We start from the raw sequence: 20,889 nt of genomic DNA on the forward strand, positions 1-20,889 counted from the left end.
GGAATTCCTACATGGCTGCGCCCATCGGTCGCTCCTGCAGCTACTGCACCCACCACTGCGGGCTGCCGCTGCTTCGCCTCGTTCTGGCTTGACACCGCATGCTTTGGTGTTCTATCGCGTTTTCTCTGGCAGGCAGCGATGGGAACAGGGGCGCATTCTTTGCCAGCTTGGCCGCGCCTTATTTGTAATTTCTGGTCCCTCCGGCACTGTCAAGCGACATCAGATGTGTTTGTGCCCTCCTTGGTTTACTGCCGCTGGTTCTTTTCTGGCAGAACTGGATACTTTGCGGCTTCCGCCGCCTTAGCCCACGACTCCACCGATGGCGCCTCCGCCGCTCTCGCCTCCGCCGCGGGCGCTCCAGCCGCTCCAGCCGCTCCAGCCGCCGCCGCCGCCGCCGCCGGTCTGGTGTCCTGCGTCGGGTGGGCGCCTCTCGCAACTGCCACGGCCCCACTTTCGGCCGCCGCCTTCACTGCTGCCGCTGTGGCTCTGTTCTTCCGCGGTGCCAGAACTGATGGACGCTGAGGCTGCCGTCACGCCGCCGCCGCCGCTGTCGCCGTCGCCCAAGGAGGTTGTTGCTCTGCCTCCTCATCCGAGCGCGTCCTGGGCAGGTTTTCAACAGGGCGTTTTCCTCGCCCCATCGCGAGCAGTTCTCCTGTCCGCCCCCTCAGTTGCTGCCATCGGAAGCCCTACTCAACGACGGTGCGCCGTTTCAGGGGGGGAGGGAAGTGGTATCTATAGTTCCAATACCACAGCGTAGGTTGCCACAACGAGAGCGGACGATCTACACCGACGATAGCGCCGTCTAGCCGGCGCTGTGCAGCTCTACCAGCTCCGCTCCACTTTCGCCCGGTTCATGAAGAGCAGGTGGCCAAGAACCATCGCTTTAGACTAGCTTGCTATTGAGACTTTCTTATCTGGACTTTGTCTGCACGCCTATGTGCTCATCACCTAAAGTTATGTAATATGTTTGCATATGTTTATACTACAGTAAAAACACTTTTATTTTACTTGCAGCACTGAAAGCTTTACCTCACCTGCTCCTACTCGCTTCCTTTCATTCGGCCTCTTTGTTAGATTTCAGGAACAGACCCACGCGCCGCTTTCCAGGCGGTATACAAAACCGGCACATGTGTTGTCCACCAAGTTGCGTCACCTTCATCAACATCGACGTTCACAGCGAGACGTCATCCACCGCAAAGATGGCTGCAAGCCAGTGCATCGTCCACGGTGGGGCCAATCCAAGTGGGCCTCTGGCCACACCCCTTTGAGTTCTTATGCACCACCGCACCATTGTTCCAAGAACGGCTGCAGCAGATAAGAGGTTCTAGTGTTCTGGGAGTCACCTCGCTACAGTGTGTCTCAGTGTGTTACTGTTGTGGAGTCAGTCAGAGTGCTATTGTCAGGTTGGTGAGTGAAATAGTTCTTGTTGTACACCAACATACAGCTCTTAGCAGTGTTCACTGTACTACTGTGCATTACAGTTCTGTCTTGCTCTCTGATTCTGAACAGTGCGCAGTGGTGGGGTGGACTTGTCAGACCATCGTTACTTCGCAGCATAGTTGATATTTGGCTGCTAGTCTTCGGCCACCAAGTATCAAACAACCATGCATAATTGTGAATTGCCACAGGGGGCAGTCTATGAAAGTTAAGTTGTTTCTTATTTACTAAAGTATTCGTGTTTCACTCTAATTAATTGTGTCCTGATTTCCCTCCTTGGCTCGTACACGACATGGATGACATGTTCTCCATCTCAATGGAACAACACGAATTATACCTCAGACAGCTCTTTCAATGGCTAAGACAGTGCGGTACTCCTTGAGCAGAAAAATCCGTACTGAACCTAATGCAAATTTATATGCCTGAACTACAAGCAACGTTGTGGTGCGACGTGGTTCACAATATCCTGCGTCCATATATATGACAAGAGTTTCAGCGTCAGGTATTGAAAGCCTTCCATAATGTAGCGCATTCTTGTGTCAAGACGAGAGTCAAGTTGGTGGCCAAGATGATTTAGTCGGGCATCAAAAAGGATTGCAATCAATGTGCACAATCCATTGAGAGTTGTCAGCGGAGCAAGATTGACAGGTATGTCTCAGCACTTTTAGTTACCTTCGACACACCAACGGCGCGTTTGATGCATGTGCATGTGGACCCGGTAAGATTGCTACCGAGCTCCGACCAGTACAGTTGCTTATTGACTACCATAGGCGGATTCACGTGCTGTCCAGAAGCCAATGCCATCACCGACATTCCAGCAGAAACAGTGGCCAGACCATAGAGGAGCCAAATACGGTGCCGCCTCTCAGTCATAGTGTAAAAAATGGCTCTAAGCACTATGGGACTTAACATCTGAGGTCATCAGTCCCCTACACTTAGAACTACTTAAACCTAACTAACATAAGGACATCACACACAACCATGCTCGAGGCAGGATTCGAACCTGCGACCGTAGAGGTCGCGCGGTTCCAGACTGAGGGGCCTAGAACCGCTCGGACACTCCGGCCGGCTCAGCGGTCGTTACACGAGCCGGTAGAACGGTAAAACACCAGTTCCCTTGAACTGCTGGATGGGTGCTGGTCTTGCATATTTGGCAGTCAACACATCGAGTGTCAACAGTGAAATCTGATTCAGTGTGTGGTAAACTTACTACTTTATACTGAAGGGAAAAAGTCGTGGGATACCTATTAATATTGTGTCAAACCTCCTTTTGCCCAGAGTAGTGCAGCCGTCCATAATTCTGAATGTGTTGCAAATGCAGGATTTGGTGTACAAACTGACCTCTCGATTATGTCCCATAAATGTTCCATGGGATTCGTATCGGGTGATTCTGAGTTGTCCAGAATGTTCTTCAAACCAATCGCGAACACTTGTGGTCTGATGACATGGCGCATTGTCACCCATAAAAATTACATTGCTGTTTGGGAACATGAGGTACGTGAATGGCCTCAGATGGTATCCACATAGCCGAACGTAGCCATTTCCAGTCAATGGTCGGTTCATATGGACCAAATAACCCAGTCCATTCTATGTAAACACAGCTCACACCATTATGGACCCACCACCAGCTTGCACAATACCTTGTTAACAGCCTAGGCCCATGACTTCGTTGAGTCTACGCCTCACTCGAACCCTACCCATAGCTCTTACCAACTTAAATCGGGACTCTCATGACCAGGCCACGGTTTTCCAGTGTAGCATCCTACCGAAATGGTCAGGGGCCCAAAAATTAAATTGTAGGCGATGTGCTGTTAGCAAAGCCACTCGTGTAGGTTGTCTGCTACAACAGTCCATTAACGTCAAATTTCGACACATTGTCCTGGCGGATAAGTTCGTCGTACGTCCCACGTTGATTTATGGGTTATGCCACAAAGTGTTGCTTGTTTATTAGCACTGAAAACTCTACGCAAACGCCGTTGCTCTCGGTCGTTAAGTGAAGGCCGTCGGCTTCTTCTTTGTTCGTGGTGTGATGTATTGCCCAAAATGTGATATTCTCGACACACTCTTGGCACTGAGGATCTCGGAATATTAAATTCCCTAATGATTTTCGAAATGGAGCGTCTCATACGTCTATCTCATTTCGCATTCAGTCTGCTAATTCCCGTCGTGCGGCCACAATCACGTCGGAAACCTTTTCACATGAATCGCATGGGTATAAATGACAACTCTGCCAATGCAGTGCTCTTTCACATCTTGAGTCCGCGATATTATCGCCATCTATATAGGTGTATATCAATATCCCATGACTTTTGCCACTTCAGTGCAGTTCTTTGCATTGCTTTTGCTAAGGCCGGAAGTCTGTTTTTGTCACGTGTAGTAAAATAAACTATGTGGTCAGAAGTATCAGGACACCCCCAAAAATATACATTTTCCTTATTAGGTGCGTTGTGCTGCCACCTACTGCTAGGTACTCCATATCAGCGGCCTCAGTAGTCATTAGACATCGTGAGAGAGCAGAATGGGGCGCTCCGCGGAACTGAGGGACTTCGAACGTGGCCAGGTGACTGGATGTCACTTGTGTAATACGTATGTACGCGACATTTCCACACTCCAAATCATAACTAGGTCCACTGCTTCTAATGTGATAGTGAAGTGGAAACGTGAAGGGACACGTAAAGCACAAAAGCGTACAGGGTGACCTCGTCTGTTGACTGACAGAGACCGCCGACAGTTGAAGAGGGTCGTAATGTGTAATAGGCAGACATCTATTCAGACAATCACACAGGAATTCCAACTGCATCAGGATCTACTGCAAGTACTATGGCAGTTAGGTGGCAGGTGAGAAAACTTGAATTTCATGGTCAAGCGGCTGCTCATAAGCCATACATCACGCCGGTAAATGCCAAACGACGCCTCGCTTGGTGTAAAGAGCGTAAACATTGGACGCTTGAACTGTGGAAAAACGTTGTGTGGAGTGACGAATCACGGTACACAATGTGGCGATCCGATGGCAAGATGTTGGTACGGCGAATGCTAGGTGAACGTCATCAGCCAGCGTGTGTAGTGCCATCAGTAAAATTCGGAGGCGGTGGTGTTAAGGTGTGGCATGCTTTTCATGGAGGGAGCTTGCACCCCTTGTTATTTTGAGTGGCACTAGCCCAGCACAGGTCTACACTGATGTTCTAAGCACCTTCTTGGTTCCCACTGTCGAAGAGCAATTCGGGGATGGCGATTGCATCTTTCAGCGCGATCGAGCACCTGTTCATAATGCACGGCCTGTGGCGGAGTGGCTACACGACAATAACGTCCCTGTAATATACTGGCCTGCACAGAGTCCTAAGCTGAATCCTATAGAACACCTCTGGGATGTTTTGGAACGCCGACTTCGTGCCAGGCCTTGCCGACCGACATCGATACCTCTCCTCAGTGCAACACTCCGTGAAGAATGGGCTGTAATTCCCCAAGAAACCTTCCAGTACCTGACTCAACGTATAGCTACGAGAGTGGAAGCTGTCATCAAGGCTAAGGGTGGGCCAACGCCATATTGAATTCTAGCATTACTGATAGAGGGCGCCACGAACTTGTAAGGCATTTTCAACCAGGTGTCCGGATACTTTTGATCACATAGTGTATAACAGAATGTACAATAAATCTGTGATGTGCAAACTACTCTTTAATCATTCAGTGTAGACTCATTGCTTACCAAACAAACAAAACCCTATAGCAGTACACACTGTATGTCAAATAACTTATTTTACTCTTCGCCCTCGAACTTGCATTCAGAACTGCTCGGTTCTGTGTTGAGTTTGTTTTTCTGGCAGTGGTAACTGTACATGAACAGTCATACACAGCAATATGGGTAAGTTTACCGATTAAGAGTTGGCCATTGGTTCACTGAATGCAATGTAAGAGCGGTACAATTATACTATACTAACAACGGGACCATGCGGCAATCTGGGTTTTGCATTTTTTTTACATTAATGGTAATGGAAGGTCAGAACTGAAATACCTGTCAGCGAAAGCAGTACCATGCAATTCTGAAAAATTCTTGAGAAAAGCAACTATGAAGTTTTCTGGGCCTCTTTAATTCACTGAAAAAAGTCTATTTTTCGACAAGCAATCTGGTTGTGTCGTAAAATGCTCGCCTGCCGTATGGAGGCCTAGATTCGACTCCTGGTTGGTGGAATTTTTTAACAAAGTTGCATGCTCTATGAGCATTTCCGTGAAGTGTAATATACATTAAGTGGCAAAAACATCGGTTGCACTCGAGATTGGTAACTGTTGGATCGCTGATTCGACTCTTGTATTGGTCATTAATGTTTCGTATTTTTTTGTTCACTTTGAGTACTGACGTCATTTAAATGTAAAATTCATCAAATATATGCTAAGTAACGCATATGTAATTGTTATTTTAATGAAAAATGCACGTCTTTTGTTTCTAATTACATACCGCACGCAAGATTCCAGTTTTCGTTGCAAATGTAAATTCCTAATTATTTATCTATTATTAATAAAAACTAGTTAAATTAAAGAAACATTTTTCACCTCTATGTGTCTTATACTTCACGGAATCACGGAAATGTTCTCTGAACTTGCTCCTATGTTGAATCGAACCAAGACTGTCCACAAGATATGCAAGCATTCTACCACAGGGCCACACAGACTGTTGAATTAATTCCCGTCTTTGCCGGCCGCGGTGGTCGAGCGGTTCTAGGCACTTCAGTCCGGAACCGCGCGACTGCTACGGTCGCAGGTTCGAATCCTGCATCGGGCATGGATGTGTGTGATGCCCTTAGGTTAGTTAGGTTTAAGTAGTTCTAAGTTCTAGGGGACTGATGACCTCAGATGTTGAGTCCCATAGTGCTCAGAGCCATTTGAACCAATTCCTGTCTTTAATATGAATTACACTCGGAAAATTTCGAAGTCGATGTTTCTCGATAATTTTTGAGAGCTACATGAAAAACTTTGGATGATTGATATTTGAGTTTTGAACATCACGTACCACGAATTTAAGAAAAAATACAAATATCCGATTGTCATGTGGTCCTTGTAAGCTGTTATTTCTGTGTTTTGTGTTGTATGTTTTTATGACTGTATATTACACGATTTTTGTCTGTTTGTAACGCCGGAAATGCATATCCTCCTATTTCCATCTATTGTACTGTAAATTTTTTCCTTATTTTGTTACCTGAATATATGATATTTCTGTGTCATCACATATTGTAATTGTTTTACTATTTGTATATATATATTTATGCATTTATGTCGATGTATAATTGGTTTGTTGTGTAAAGATTATTTGTATTTTTACGCTGGGTCTTGCCTAGGGAAAACTGCTATCGAACGATTACATCGATAGGTCGTGTGAAGAATCAAAGTGTGTAGGAGCTTTGGTAGTGTTAACTCTGCTGCGTGGAGCGCGGGCAGAACAGTAGGAGTCTGGCGGGAGTAGCGAGTGGAGCAGGTGTGTTGTGTGACGCCCCCGCGAGTTGCCGCGCTTTCGGGGTTTGGCAGCATGTAATTGCGCTCGACTCGCGATGATAGTTTCTGACATGGTGTCGCGGACGGGAAGCATTAGCTGGCGCACATCAAGAGCCCGTTTCGCCTGGTGACCGTGTCGAGAAGAAGGCGCGCCAACATCCAGCTTCTGCAACAGCGACGGCCGACAATGAGTGACTGTCGCCACCTCCTCGATCGACGGCTTCATACCTTCAATCAACCAACAAGGAAGACTAAAAGCACGTAAAGTTTCAGAACTGTATGGCAGACCTCAGCTTTTCAAATTGTTCCATTTGCCTCGCAAAATTACAGCAACTTAGCATGAACCTTTGTTGCTCATTGTCCCAATTGCATTGCCAAGCAGGGTCCCTTCCTTTTCCGAAATGAACCCGAGTGTCGTTGAAATTCAAACGCCAGCATAATTCCATTTCACTGCTTTAATTTCAAAGTTCAATTTAAGTAACAATAGTTAGATTACACAAGCACAAATTAAGAGTGCGAGTTTTGTTACCGTATTTTAGCTTACCTGTGACTGCAGCTCAGCTTGGTACGTACTAAATTTTACTATTGTTAATTGTTCAGAATCGTTTAATTCAGGTTCAAAGTTAAATCTCTTCTTTCTAAATTGCGTAGATTCAAGTAGCTTTAGAAATGATTGTTGAGGTAGTCCAAGACTAACTGTATTTCGATGTGCTTCAGAAAGAAAGCTCACTATTAACTTCAGTCACTAAATTAACTTTCGATTTTCCGGTTTCATTAATTCTTTTGCTAAATTAAGTGTAGCGAAATTTATTACTTCTGACAAACTTTCAGCTTTCACACTACACGTGTCAACCTTCAGTTGCCACGCTTCTAGTGCTAATTATATGTGTAATAACCTTTCCTTTTCAGTTATTATAGTAATTGTCCATAGGACTGGCGACCGTAATTTCCCCCAAATCTCAAATATCTAATTACCGCTAGTTGATTGTTAACGTAACGGCCGCACATTTACTTTCTTTATTAACTTTATCCCTATTTCAAAATTAATTTCCACCAGTTTCACTTGCATTTTTCCTTTCATTTAGATGTAACCCTTTCCTCCCTCTTTACCGACAGGTTAACTTGGGTGACGATTGATTTTCCAAAATTCCCATTAGGTACACGCGGTTTCATTTTTCACTGTCATTAAGGTCGATAAGTGAGGGGGAGGTTACATGTTGGGATGGTATTTTCACAGAAAAGGTGACTAACGGTATAAATCGTACTTACATTATGATTCTGTAGCGAGCCACTGGAGACCACGCGTTCCTTATGTCAAAATACGCTGAACACTACTAGCACAACCAGCACTGCTATGTCGATGCAGTTTGTGTGCACGCTGTATAACTGGTTTAATGGCGGTGAACATGAGCTATGCACTCATAAAAGTAGAACGACGTTGGTTAACTTGAAGGACCCGTGAGCGTCGAGGTTATCGGAAACAGAACACAAGGACAGCCTCATAAAAGATCTGAGTGAAACGGACCGCGAGCTTATCGGAGCTATACTGCACTTTAATTACGTCGCACGTAAAGCCGATCTGATGCACAGCCGTTCAAAATGTGAGTCTAATATCCTAAGCATTAGACTATCTCGACACGTATTCATCCCCAGTTCGCCGGGGACAAAAGCAGGTACTTCCTTAGTCGCAAATAAAATTATTGACCTTGAGAAACGGAGGATGACCGTAGAGAAATCAGGTACCGAATAGTTGTAAACTCGTTTTGCCCAGAATAACTGTGATTAATTGTGAAATCTGAAGTTCATATAACATACAATTTTCAAAGAAAACTGCTCCTTGTGACATTCTAAAGAATTTGAGATCACAAAAACAGACACTGCTGGGGAGTACAGAAGCTAAAGTGCTGCACTGAGAAGTAAAGGAGACGATATAGCAAAGAATCAGTAAAACACGTTGTATCCTTTCCTTCTAACATAAGCAGTAACTGGCCAAACGTAGTGATTTCATTAACTAGATTGTAACTATAAATACTAAAGGATTTTAGACACAACATGACTGACAATTTAAAGATAAGAGTGCAATATTATGGGTATGTTTAAGTTCTCTGTAATGACTAGTTTGAAAGAAATCGTCAGTCGTTTCAACAGAAGCTGCTTTGTGTTACAAACACGTCAGTCGTGGTTAAAGCAAGTGCTACGGTCATGCCTGGCGTAAACAATCTAATGCATTATGGTTTGTTGATCTTGATTTAGTTTAATACATCATTAATACAGACTTACACTGGACTGTGGACAATGAAAATTTATTGTTAATACCTTTCTGTTCCTCAGTGCGAACACCAGAACTTTCTGGATTTCTGCTGCTGCCTTGCAGAAAACTTCACCATCTATGTGAAGTGGCTCTTTTGTGATATTCTGGAGATAACCAATCATTTGAAGAGCGGAAGTGATCTCCTGAAACAAGAAGATTATACTAGTCAGTGACACTTGTAAGCTTACATAGATAGTAACTTGGGCAGTAACAGTAAAATAGGGTAATGATGCAGCTGTACACTACAGTCCATCATCTTTGACTGAAAACCAAGTAGCCCCCAAAATATGTCCCAAACACAAAAAATTGAAACTAGTTAAAATCTAGCATTTTGATATGAGTATGGAGAGGAGGGTCCAGCAGATCTTGGTCTTGGACACACTACTGTATTAAGAAACTGGTCACAGTACTGTATTAGGAAACTATCTTCACGTGCTTACGTAATGTATGTAGCCGATAGCGGTTTAGTAAATACATTACCTTCACGCTGGAGTTCCACTTGCCAGTAAGTAACAAAGTATCTCCCAGTAAAAACTATCCTACCTGCATGGAACCATGCAGATATAGTGGCCATCCCCAAGGAAGGGAAGGATTCTCTCCTGCCAACAAACTACAGACCCGTCAGTCTCGTACAAGCACTTTCAAAACTCTTTGAGTGACTGTAGTATGTGCACCTACTACACCACGCTGAAGCTTAACATCTGTTTACAGTTCGGATTCAGAAGAGGTCACACAACAGCCCAGTAACTACTAAGACTGGTGGAGGAAACTCTCGACGTCTTGCTGAGAATAACTAACCACAGTATACCTGGACCTCTCCAAGGCTTCGACTCGCTGTGGTACGGAGAGCTCTTGTTTAAACTATTGGAACAGGGGGCACCGTATAACACATTTTACTTCTCCAATCCTACTGGTTGACAGGGCCTTCCACATGAAGACCGGAGAGGGAATTAGAGCACGAAGACACATCCTGGCTGCATTACCTCAAGGATTTGTTCTCAGGCCAGTATTTCACACCCTTTCCACATCAGATGTCCCTAAAAATGACGATATCCATCTAACACTCTATGCTGATGACTTGGCCTTATTCATTAGGAACACGAATGCCCATGCTGTTCAGTGCTGATTTCGAGCTATGGTTTCTGCCTGGAGGAAAATTTCAGCTGAGCTGACGCCACTATGGATGAATGGTGGGTACATCATGTCAGTGACAGCAAGATATCTCGATATCATTGTTGCAAAAGAACATCCAAGAAATTCAAATGAGTCAACTGGTCGAACGCGTGCTCTCTACCCATCACTGAACCAAGAATCCATGCTACCATCACACTCTATATGTCCTCTACTGGACTTTAGCGTGTCCACTGCTGGAACATGATTCTGCGGTATGGGGAAATTCTGAAGACTTTCATATAATCTATCTACATTAAATACGAAACTGGGCCTTGAGGCTTCCTTTTCATATACCAGGAGATTTACCACCAAGATATCCTGCTGAAGTCACTGGAATTCCCCCTCTCCACAAATTATGACAACCGACTGGACTCAAATGCTGTAGGAAAGTGAGGCAGTCAGATAATACGCAAAACAGGGTGTTGAGTTGTAAGATGTATTGTGCAATCTGAGAACCAGGTGGACCGACCTATTACACAGTGAGAGTGAATAAATAAGGAAGACAGCATATACTACATGTAACATTTACAGCAAATTGGTACAGAGTAAATCGTGATGTTGCGCAATATGTTAGAAGCGCTACTGTGTGAGTAGAATATTGCGATGTGGTGGAGTCTTGGTGGTGAGTTAAGGCATCACACTTCATTTGGAGACGGTATCTTCGCTTTTAATTGTGGGAGCGAAGCATGACCGCATAACGTAGTGTGGATTTTCCTGGCTAGTGATTGGTCAAAGTGCTCAAGGCAGAAATTCCATTGAGAATGCCGCCAGAGTCGAGTGGTAGCCGTAGCCGAGTGTGGTCGCGTATGTGAGAGCTGGGTGGCGTCTGCTGCTGAATGCGGTTAGAAAGTTCGCGGTCTGGGCAGAAATCTGTTCACTGCTCGAAACGTTTATTATCGACAGTCATCGCCAGTGAAACATTAAGCATTGAGTGCATTATTAATAGTTAGGAGGCAGTAGTGGAAGTGAGTGGTCATGAGTCTGAGGTCATGGAATACGAAGTTTGCAAAAAGTGTTAATTACTACTAGATTAATTCATGGAAGAATTAATTGCATTATGAGGTTATAAAACGCGACCGATTAATATTATTATTTGCAAGTGTTAACTACTTATTTACTCAGTTGGAGTATTGTGTAATATTTAATGTGTGATGTTAACAATGCTCTGGCAAAATGTGCAGTACTAAATAAATAATAGGCACTCATTCAAACAAATTTACAGGATCATTACTGAAAAGTACACCCGTATTTTCCTACAACCATGACAGCTGCAGCACTACTTCATAAATGGAGCTACAACCAAGCCTTATCTTCTGCGACGTGAGTCACATTGAACTTTAGATGACATCACGTGAATTATAGAATTCCACGATGTGTGCTTGTTGCTGCACAAACCAAAATACAGCACTCACGGTTACAGTCAGGCTGTTACTCGCAGCCACTGGGAGATGGCTTGTAGAGCTGAGATTTTGAACGTAGGATCCCTTGTGGGGATGATTCTGAGTTACTGTGACTATGACAGATTGTACTGTATGTGAACAGTGAATTAACACTATCAGTGACTGTACGACTGTAATCCATTGAACAGTGACTTTTATAGGTTGTAAAATGGCTTTTATTAATAACAACATTTAGAGCACTGGATTAGAGTGATACCTGAACAGTTTTTTTAAACAGAATTACTGGTTTTGGCTACACAATAGCCACCTTCACACTGTACAATCAAGATAAAAGAAAATACCTTACGAGCTACTACATTAAGAGATTAAAAACAAAGGACATACTTCTCATTCTGCTGCACTGCAACGAGTCATAATCACGTAAGAAGACATGGGTCAAAACTTTCATGCATGCTTCATTCAGTTATAGATAGGATGCAAAGCTAACCTAGAGGCTGTTGATGCATAATTATTTATTGTTCTAATCACAATATGAAATGGAAAATACAAAACAGAAAAATGCATATATTGTCAAAGTTAATTCTGTCTTCTTCCATTATAATATTAATTCTAGAACCATCACAATGTATTCAATTTTAAAATGGGTTTTTTAACCAATTTTTATTTCTTGAACGTTTTTTAAAAATTTTGATTAGCTTTAAACAGCCAGAAGACAAATAGATCTTGCATATGATTAAATGCTGAAACATAAAAAAATATATAACTAAGAATATTTCAAAAAAACATTATCTTCAGTGAACCTCATTTTAGTTACTTTGTGTAATTATCTGTATATTATGCATGGAGTAATGAGTTCTACGATAGCTTTGCTTCCTATCTGTAACCAGTTCATGCATGCATAGCGATTTTGACTCATGTTATTTTTGCATGGGTACGACTTGTTGCAGTGCAGCAGAATGAGAACTTTCGTAATGCAGTAGCTAGTAATGTGTCTTTCAGTTCTATTACAGATTCTGAACATGGCTACTGAACAGCCATAACTGGTAATTCCGTTTAAACCACTATGTGATCAAGACAATTAAATAAAAAAGTTATGTACTTTCTATGATCACTCCCCCCCCCCAAATTGTTATTTTATCTCAAATTCTATTCAGTAGAACAATAATTAAGTGTAAATCTGCAGAAGGAAAATGATGAAAGTGACTTTACATTTTTTTTTTTTTGCTGCGATTGAAAATCATGTAAGTTTTCAATGAGAGTTGGTTATTTTACAAAGAATGTTCGCAGTGATTGTGGACCACCACGTATTGTGAACTGCATGATAAAAATAGCTAACATCAAGAAAAGAAGCCTCGAGACTTTTTTTTTACAACACATCAGACCGAGAAGGATGACATCGCACCAGGCACCAGGCAGCTGGGGCGCTGTTACTTACGGGGAACAGCCACGGCAGATTAAGTTACCACACCTGCTGAACAGGAAGGTCGCAGTCTGACAACAGGGGACCAGACATCGTAAATTTTAGGCAGGCTATTTTTATCCAGGATCCATAGCTGGTAGAGCGCCACAGTGCAGTCTGAATCTTCATAGTGAGTGCATTCTTTTAGTAATAGTTGCCAGTAAGCTTTGGCAGAAAATGATTAATGAAAGTAATCTGACAAATCTTACTGAGCATGAAAAGGAGATAATTAGGTTGCTCAGGGAATAGCTTGCAAAATAAGAAGCAGACAGTGAAGCAGAAGCTATTGAAAATTGTATTAAAGAATTTAATCAATTCATTAAAGGAATGAATCACTCTAGTAAAGAACAACTGGAGATTTATTTTCGACAGTTACATAAAATACTTGATATGTCCGTTAATGAAAGACTTGATGACAAAATAACAGAGGTTAGAACTTCTCAGTACAACGAACTGATAACTGTTAGTTTTGTCATTAAAAAGAAGTGTTTAAATTAAAAAAAAATGGTTGCAAAGCTCTATTTGAGACAAATTTTAGCAGAGATTTGTTCAAAATTGAAAATAATGAGAATTCAAGTCAACTTCGTTTCGAACTGGGGGAGTTACACAGCAAAATTAAAAGTAGGTTGATTGAAACTGGAGAATTACTGGCCACCTATGTTAAAATGGCAATTGCAGTATGTTGAAAAGCGAAGAGTTATGCAAACATGGAATAATGGACTGCTACCAAGAAATGACACGACGCCAATGCAAACTCATGCACGCCACATTAGATGGGAAGATATGTGGATTCACGGCACTGTGCACTGTAAAATGTGCCTCTTCCTTCCAAAGAATATTCTCCAGCCACACATCATCCATTTCTATGTGTGCCAAAAAGCGAAGGGAAAAGTTACAGCATTGTAGGCTACCTTGGGGCTTTATTTGGTTCACATTCTGAAAACTGAATAGATACCAGTGTAAAATGCGCCGCAAAATCTTTTGAACTGTTGGCCAGGGAGATACAGCTGAAGCGCTGACTACAGAATTTAAGGCATGTGCTGCACGGTCGGCTACAGCAAATCCGTCAGCAACTGCTATGTGAACCGTTAAAGGCGCTGCAGTCTGGAACCGCAAGACCGCTACGGTCGCAGGTTCGAATCCTGCCTCGGGCATGGATGTTTGTGATGTCCTTAGGTTAGTTAGGTTTAACTAGTTCTAAGTTCTAGGGGACTAATGACCTCAGCATTTGAGTCCCATAGTGCTCAGAGCCATTTGAACCATTTTTTTGCTATGTGAATGGGCTGTCTCCCCCTCCCTGCGACACCACAAAATTTATCTGTTTCTTCAAATTTTTTGATCATATTCTTTAGCCCATTTATTGTCATGGGGTCTCTTCGCAGTAGTTTCTGTCGGCGATATTCACACGATGTAGCGATGCTGTTGCTGCCGACCTGAGAAAACAACTTCACCAGCAGTGCATGGTGTTTTTTTCTCAAAAGCCACTGCGTTTCATACGGAAAACTTCAACCTTCTTCACTCTTTCCACCAACAGTCTCGTCACAAAGGAAATCAACTCACGTTACCAAGTGACGAACAGCATGCTGATTTCAACAAAGGAAACATTTCACATTCTGACTGCTTACAGCGCCATATTTTTATCTGGTGGTAGACAGTGTAGCTATTATTTTTCCAGCATACTCTGTGAACGCGCTGATTAATGAACCTGCAATGTCTGCAGCCCACACTACAGCACTTGGACCACTGTGAACTTAATCAGAACCACCCAGTAAACAGATCATATTACTTCTATTTCATTTTATGTATGGCCACGCGTTCTCCAAAAATCCTATCAATATTTTGAAGCATATAGTTTTTTCTCTAATTCTGAAAACCGGGATTGAGACAATACACTAGGAAGCAGCTGAAATAACAAATACGACACAAGTCATTAGATGGTTCAAATGGCTCTGAGCACTACGGGACTTAACATCTGAGGTCATCAGTCGCATAGACTTAGAACTACTTAAACCTAACTAACCTAAGGACATCACACACATCCACGCTCGAGGCAGGATTCGAACCTGCGGCCGTAGCAGCAGCGCGGTTCCGGACTGAAGCGCCTAGAACCGCTCTGCCACAACGACCGGCTAATAGTCAGATAATACAATATATAACATGTGCAGTGGTACACGAACATTTGAACCATTTTTGGTGTACTGACCACATGCCCCTCCATATGACGCCGGAGGCTAAGGATGACACGGCGGCCGGTCGGTACCGTTGGGCCTTCCAAGGCCTGTTCGGACGGAGGTTAGTTTTAGTTCTTAGCTGTAGTGCCCGGCGTTGCCAGGGATGTTTTATATCCGCCACACAAAGTGTTTGGCCCTGCGCCTAGTTGATGATACTGCGAATATAAGCCGCACGGGAAACTCCAATCGCTTTAAATCCAAGGGCATATCTGAATCACTGGTTGTCAGCGGAATGCGACGATTGAATACGCCATCACCTGTGACTTTCATAAAAATCAGATTCCAGGCTTCTGGCCTTGACTTTGCAAATATACACCAATTTCAGACCAAAAGTATTGTAATAACAATTACATCATAGATTATGATTTGATTCATTTTTACATTCCACATTAAAGTAATACATTTATACACTCCTGGAAATGGAAAAAAGAACACATTGACACCGGTGTGTCAGACCCACCATACTTGCTCCGGACACTGCGAGAGGGCTGTACAAGCAATGATCACACGCACGGCACAGCGGACACACCAGGAACCGCGGTGTTGGCCGTCGAATGGCGCTAGCTGCGCAGCATTTGTGCACCGCCGCCGTCAGTGTCAGCCAGTTTGCCGTGGCATACGGAGCTCCATCGCAGTCTTTAACACTGGTAGCATGCCGCGACAGCGTGGACGTGAACCGTATGTGCAGTTGACGGACTTTGAGCGAGGGCGTATAGTGGGCATGCGGGAGGCCGGGTGGACGTACCGCCGAATTGCTCAACACGTGGGGCGTGAGGTCTCCACAGTACATCGATGTTGTCGCCAGTGGTCGGCGGAAGGTGCACGTGCCCGTCGACCAGGGACCGGACCGCAGCGACGCACGGATGCACGCCAAGACCGTAGGATCCTACGCAGTGCCGTAGGGGACCGCACCGCCACTTCCCAGCAAATTAGGGACACTGTTGCTCCTGGGGTATCGGCGAGGACCATTCGCAACCGTCTCCATGAAGCTGGGCTACGGTCCCGCACACCGTTAGGCCGTCTTCCGCTCACGCCCCAACATCGTGCAGCCCGCCTCCAGTGGTGTCGCGACAGGCGTGAATGGAGGGACGAATGGAGACGTGTCATCTTCAGCGATGAGAGTCGCTTCTGCCTTGGTGCCAATGATGGTCGTATGCGTGTTTGGCGCCGTGCAGGTGAGCGCCACAATCAGGACTGCATACGACCGAGGCACACAGGGCCAACACCCGGCATCATGGTGTGGGGAGCGATCTCCTACACTGGCCGTACACCACTGGTGATCGTCGAGGGGACACTGAATAGTGCACGGTACATCCAAACCGTCATCGAACCCATCGTTCTACCATTCCTAGACCGGCAAGGGAACTTGCTGTTCCAAGAGGACAATGCACGTCCGCACGTATCCCGTGCCACCCAACGTGCTCTAGAAGGTGTAAGTCAACTACCCTGGCCAGCAAGACCTCCGGATCTGTCCCCCATTGAGCATGTTTGGGACTGGATGAAGCGTCGTCTCACGCGGTCTGCACGTCCAGCACGAACGCTGGTCCAACTGAGGCGCCAGGTGGAAATGGCATGGCAAGCCGTTCCACAGGACTACATCCAGCATCTCTACGATCGTCTCCATGGGAGAGTAGCAGCCTGCATTGCTGCGAAAGGTGGATATACATTGTACTAGTGCCGACATTGTGCATGCTCTGTTGCCTGTGTCTATGTGCCTGTGGTTCTGTCAGTGTGATCATGTGATGTATCTGACCCCAGGAATGTGTCAATAAAATTTCCCCTTCCTGGGACAATGAATTCACGGTGTTCTTATTTCAATTTCCAGGAGTGTATATCTGTATAACATAAGGTACTTCACGCGATATTTGGTAACAACGTTTTGTCTTACACACACACACACACACACACACACACACACACACACACATAAGGAATGAAAGACGAACCCACTTGGTAGAATTTTGCACAGAGCGTAATTTAATCGTAGATATTTGGTTTAAGAACCGTGAGAGAAGATTGTATACGTGGAAGGGAGCTGGAGACAGCCGAAGGGTTCAGATTGATTATATAATGGTTATACAGAGATTTGGAAAACGTATTTTAAATTGTAAGACACTTCCAGGAGCAGATGTGGACTGTGAGCACCATTTACTTGCTGTGAACCGTAGATTAAAACTGAAGAAACTACAAAAAGGCAGTAATTTTAGGAGATGGGACCTGGATAAACTGAAACAACCAGAAAGTGTAGAGGGTTTCAAAGAGAGCATTAGGGAACGATTGACATGAATAGCGGAAGGGAATACAGCAGAAAAAGAAGGGGCAGCTTTGAGAGATGAAACAGTGAAGGCAGCAGATCAAGCAAGTAAAGGGACGAGGACTAGTAGAAATCCTTGGGTAACACAAGAGATATTGAATTTAATGGATGAAAGGAGCAAATATAAAAATGCTATAAATGAAGCAGGCGAAAGAGAATACAAATGTCTAACAAATGGGATAGACAGGAAGTGAAGAATGGCTAAGCAGGAAAGGCTAGAGAACAAATCTAAGGATGTAGAAGTATATATCACTAGGGGGTAAGACAGATACTGCCTATAGGAAAATTAAAGAGGCCTTTGGAGAAAAGAGAACCACTTGCATGAATATCAACAGCTCAGATGGAAAACCAGTCCTAAGCAAAGAAGGGAAAGCAGAAAGATGGAAGGAGTATATAGATTGTCTGTGCAAAGGAGATATACTTGAGGGCAATATTATGGAAATGGAAGAGGACGTAGAGGGAGATTAGAATGGAGATGTGATACTGCGTGAAGAATTTGACAAAGAACTGAAAGACCTAAGTCGAAACAAGGCCCCAGGAGCAGACAACATTCCGTTAGAGCTGTTGATAGCCTTAGCATAGTCGTCCATGACAAAACTCTTTATCTGGCGAGCAAGATGTATGAGACAGGCAAAATACTCTCAGACTTCAAGAAGAATATAATAATTCTAGTTCCAAAGGAAACAGGTGCTGTCAGGTGTGAAAATTACCGAAATTTTGTTGTTGTTGTTGTTGTTATGGAATTCAGTCCAAAGACTGGTTTGATGCAGCTCTGCATGCTACTCTATTCTGTGCAAACTTCTTCATCTCCCACTACCTACTGCAACCTACTTCCTTCTAAATCTGTTTAGTGTATTCATCTCTTGGTCTCCCTCTGCGATTTTTACCCTCCGCGCTGCCCTCCAAAACTAAATTGGTGATACCTTGATGCCTCAGAATATGTCCTATCAACCGATCCCTTCTTCTAGTCAAGTTGTGCCGCAAACTCCTCTTCTCCCCAATTCTATTCAATACCTCCTCATTAGTTATGTGATCTACCCATCTAATCTTCAGCATCCTTCTGTAGCACCACTTTTCGAAAGCTTCTATTTTCTTTTTGTCTAAACTATTTATCGTCCATGTTTCACTTCCATATATGGCTACACTCCATACAAATACTTTCAAAAATGACTTCCTGACACTTAAATCGATACTCGTTGTTAACAAATTTCTTTTCTTCAGAACGCTTTCCTCGCCACTGCCACTCTACATTTTATATTCCCTCTACTCCGACCATCCTCAGTTATTTTGCTCCCCAAGTAGCAAAACTCATTTACTACTTTAAGCATCTCATTTCCTAATCTAATACCCGCAGCAAAATACTAACACGAATCCTTACAGAAGAATGAAAAAACTGGTAGGAGCGGACCTCGGGGACGATCATTTTGGATTCCAGAGAAATGTAGGAGCACGAGAGGCAATACTGACTCTATGATTTCTCATAGAAGTTACGTTAAGGAAAGCCAAATATATGTTTCTAGCAGTTGTAGACTTAGAGAAATCTTTTGACGATGTTGACTGGAATATTCTCGTTAAAATTCTGAGGGTGGCAGGGGTAAATTACAGGGAGCGAAAGACTATTTACAGTTTGTACAGATGCCAGATGACAGTTATACTTGTAAGAGTCGAAGGGCACGAAAGGGAAGCAGTGGTTGAGAAGGGAGTGAGATGATATTCAATATGTATATTGAGTAAGCAGTAAAGGAAACAAAAGAAAAATTTGGAGTAGGAATTAAAGTTGAGAGAGGAGAAATAAAAACTTTGAGGTTTGCCGATGACATTGTAATTATGCCAGAGACAGCAAAGGACTTGGAAGAGCAGTTGAAAAGAATGGACCGTATCTTGAAAGGAGGACATAAGACGAACATCAACAAAAGCAAAACGAGGATAATGGAGGGAATTAGATTAGGAAATTAGACACTTCAAGTAGTAAATGAGTTTTGCAATTTGGGAAGCAAAATAACTGACGATGGTCGAAGTAGGAAGGATGTGAAATGTAGTCTGGAAATGGCAAGAAAAGCGTTTCTGATGAAGAGAAATTTTTTAACATCGAATATAGATTTAAGTGTCAGGAAGTCCTTTCTGAAAGTATTTGTTTGGAGTATTGCCTTGTATGGAAGTGAAACAAGGACGATAAAAAATTTAGACAAGAAGAGTATAGAAGATTTTGAAATGTGATGCTACAGATGCATGCTGAAAATTAGACGGGTCGATTACGTAACTAATGAGGAGGTACTGAATAGAATAGAGGAGAAGTGAACTTTGTGGTACAACCTGACTAGAAGCACGGATCGTTTGATAGGGCACATTCTGAGGCATCACGGGGTCACCAATTTAGCACCGGAGGGAAGCGTGGAGGGTAGAAATCGCAGAATGAGAGCAAGAGATGAATACAGAAAGCAGATTCAGAGGGATGTCGGTTGCAGTAGTTACTCGGAAAGTTACTTGTATAGGATAGAGTAGCATGGAGAGCTGCATGAAACTAGTCTTTGGACTGAAGACCACAACAACAGCAACAACAACAACAACAACAACATGAATTTATTTATCAATTGTCGTTTTTCGTTCGTAGTTCACTGCTGTTATTTGAGTTTACATTTTATCGTTATATCGTTTGGGGCTATGCATGCAAGAAAATGGCGAGCCAAGTGGAGTAATCGGAACATTTCCGACATATTCTTATGTCTGAGTCCATCAGAGGGGTGACAGTAGTGGAGGCAGCCAGAAACATTTGCTTCGTGTGCGGGGACAATGCCACAGGACAGAGCACGGCAATTAATGGTTTTCTCGTTTTAAGGACAATCATTTTGTCATCAGTGAGTCTCTACGTTCAGGGATGTGTGATGAAGATTGTTTAAACACATTGGGTTGGGAAGTCATTCTGCACCCATTTCATTCGCCCGATCTTGTGGCCTCAGATTTTCACCTTCTCCGTTCTCTGTTCAACAACCTTCAAATAACTTCCTTTCTAGATGGAAATGCGCTTGACGACTTCTTCCCCTCAAAACCACGTGATTTCTACAATCGCGGGAACGAAATGTTAC

General features: G+C 43.6%; 1 protein-coding gene across 1 annotated transcript in view; it reads right to left on the bottom strand.

Annotated features, from left to right (window-relative positions):
• Nucleotides 1-20,889, bottom strand: part of LOC126470807 (uncharacterized) — a 495,505-nt gene that overhangs the window by 117,237 nt on the left and 357,379 nt on the right. Inside the window, exon 15 of the mRNA XM_050098819.1 lies at nt 9,235-9,372. Within this exon, the coding sequence (XP_049954776.1) occupies nt 9,235-9,372 (138 nt within the window). The remainder of the gene's footprint in view (nt 1-9,234; nt 9,373-20,889) is intronic.

Source organism: Schistocerca serialis, chromosome 3 (genome assembly GCF_023864345.2).
Source record: "Schistocerca serialis cubense isolate TAMUIC-IGC-003099 chromosome 3, iqSchSeri2.2, whole genome shotgun sequence".
Taxonomy (NCBI): Eukaryota; Metazoa; Arthropoda; class Insecta; order Orthoptera; family Acrididae; genus Schistocerca; species Schistocerca serialis.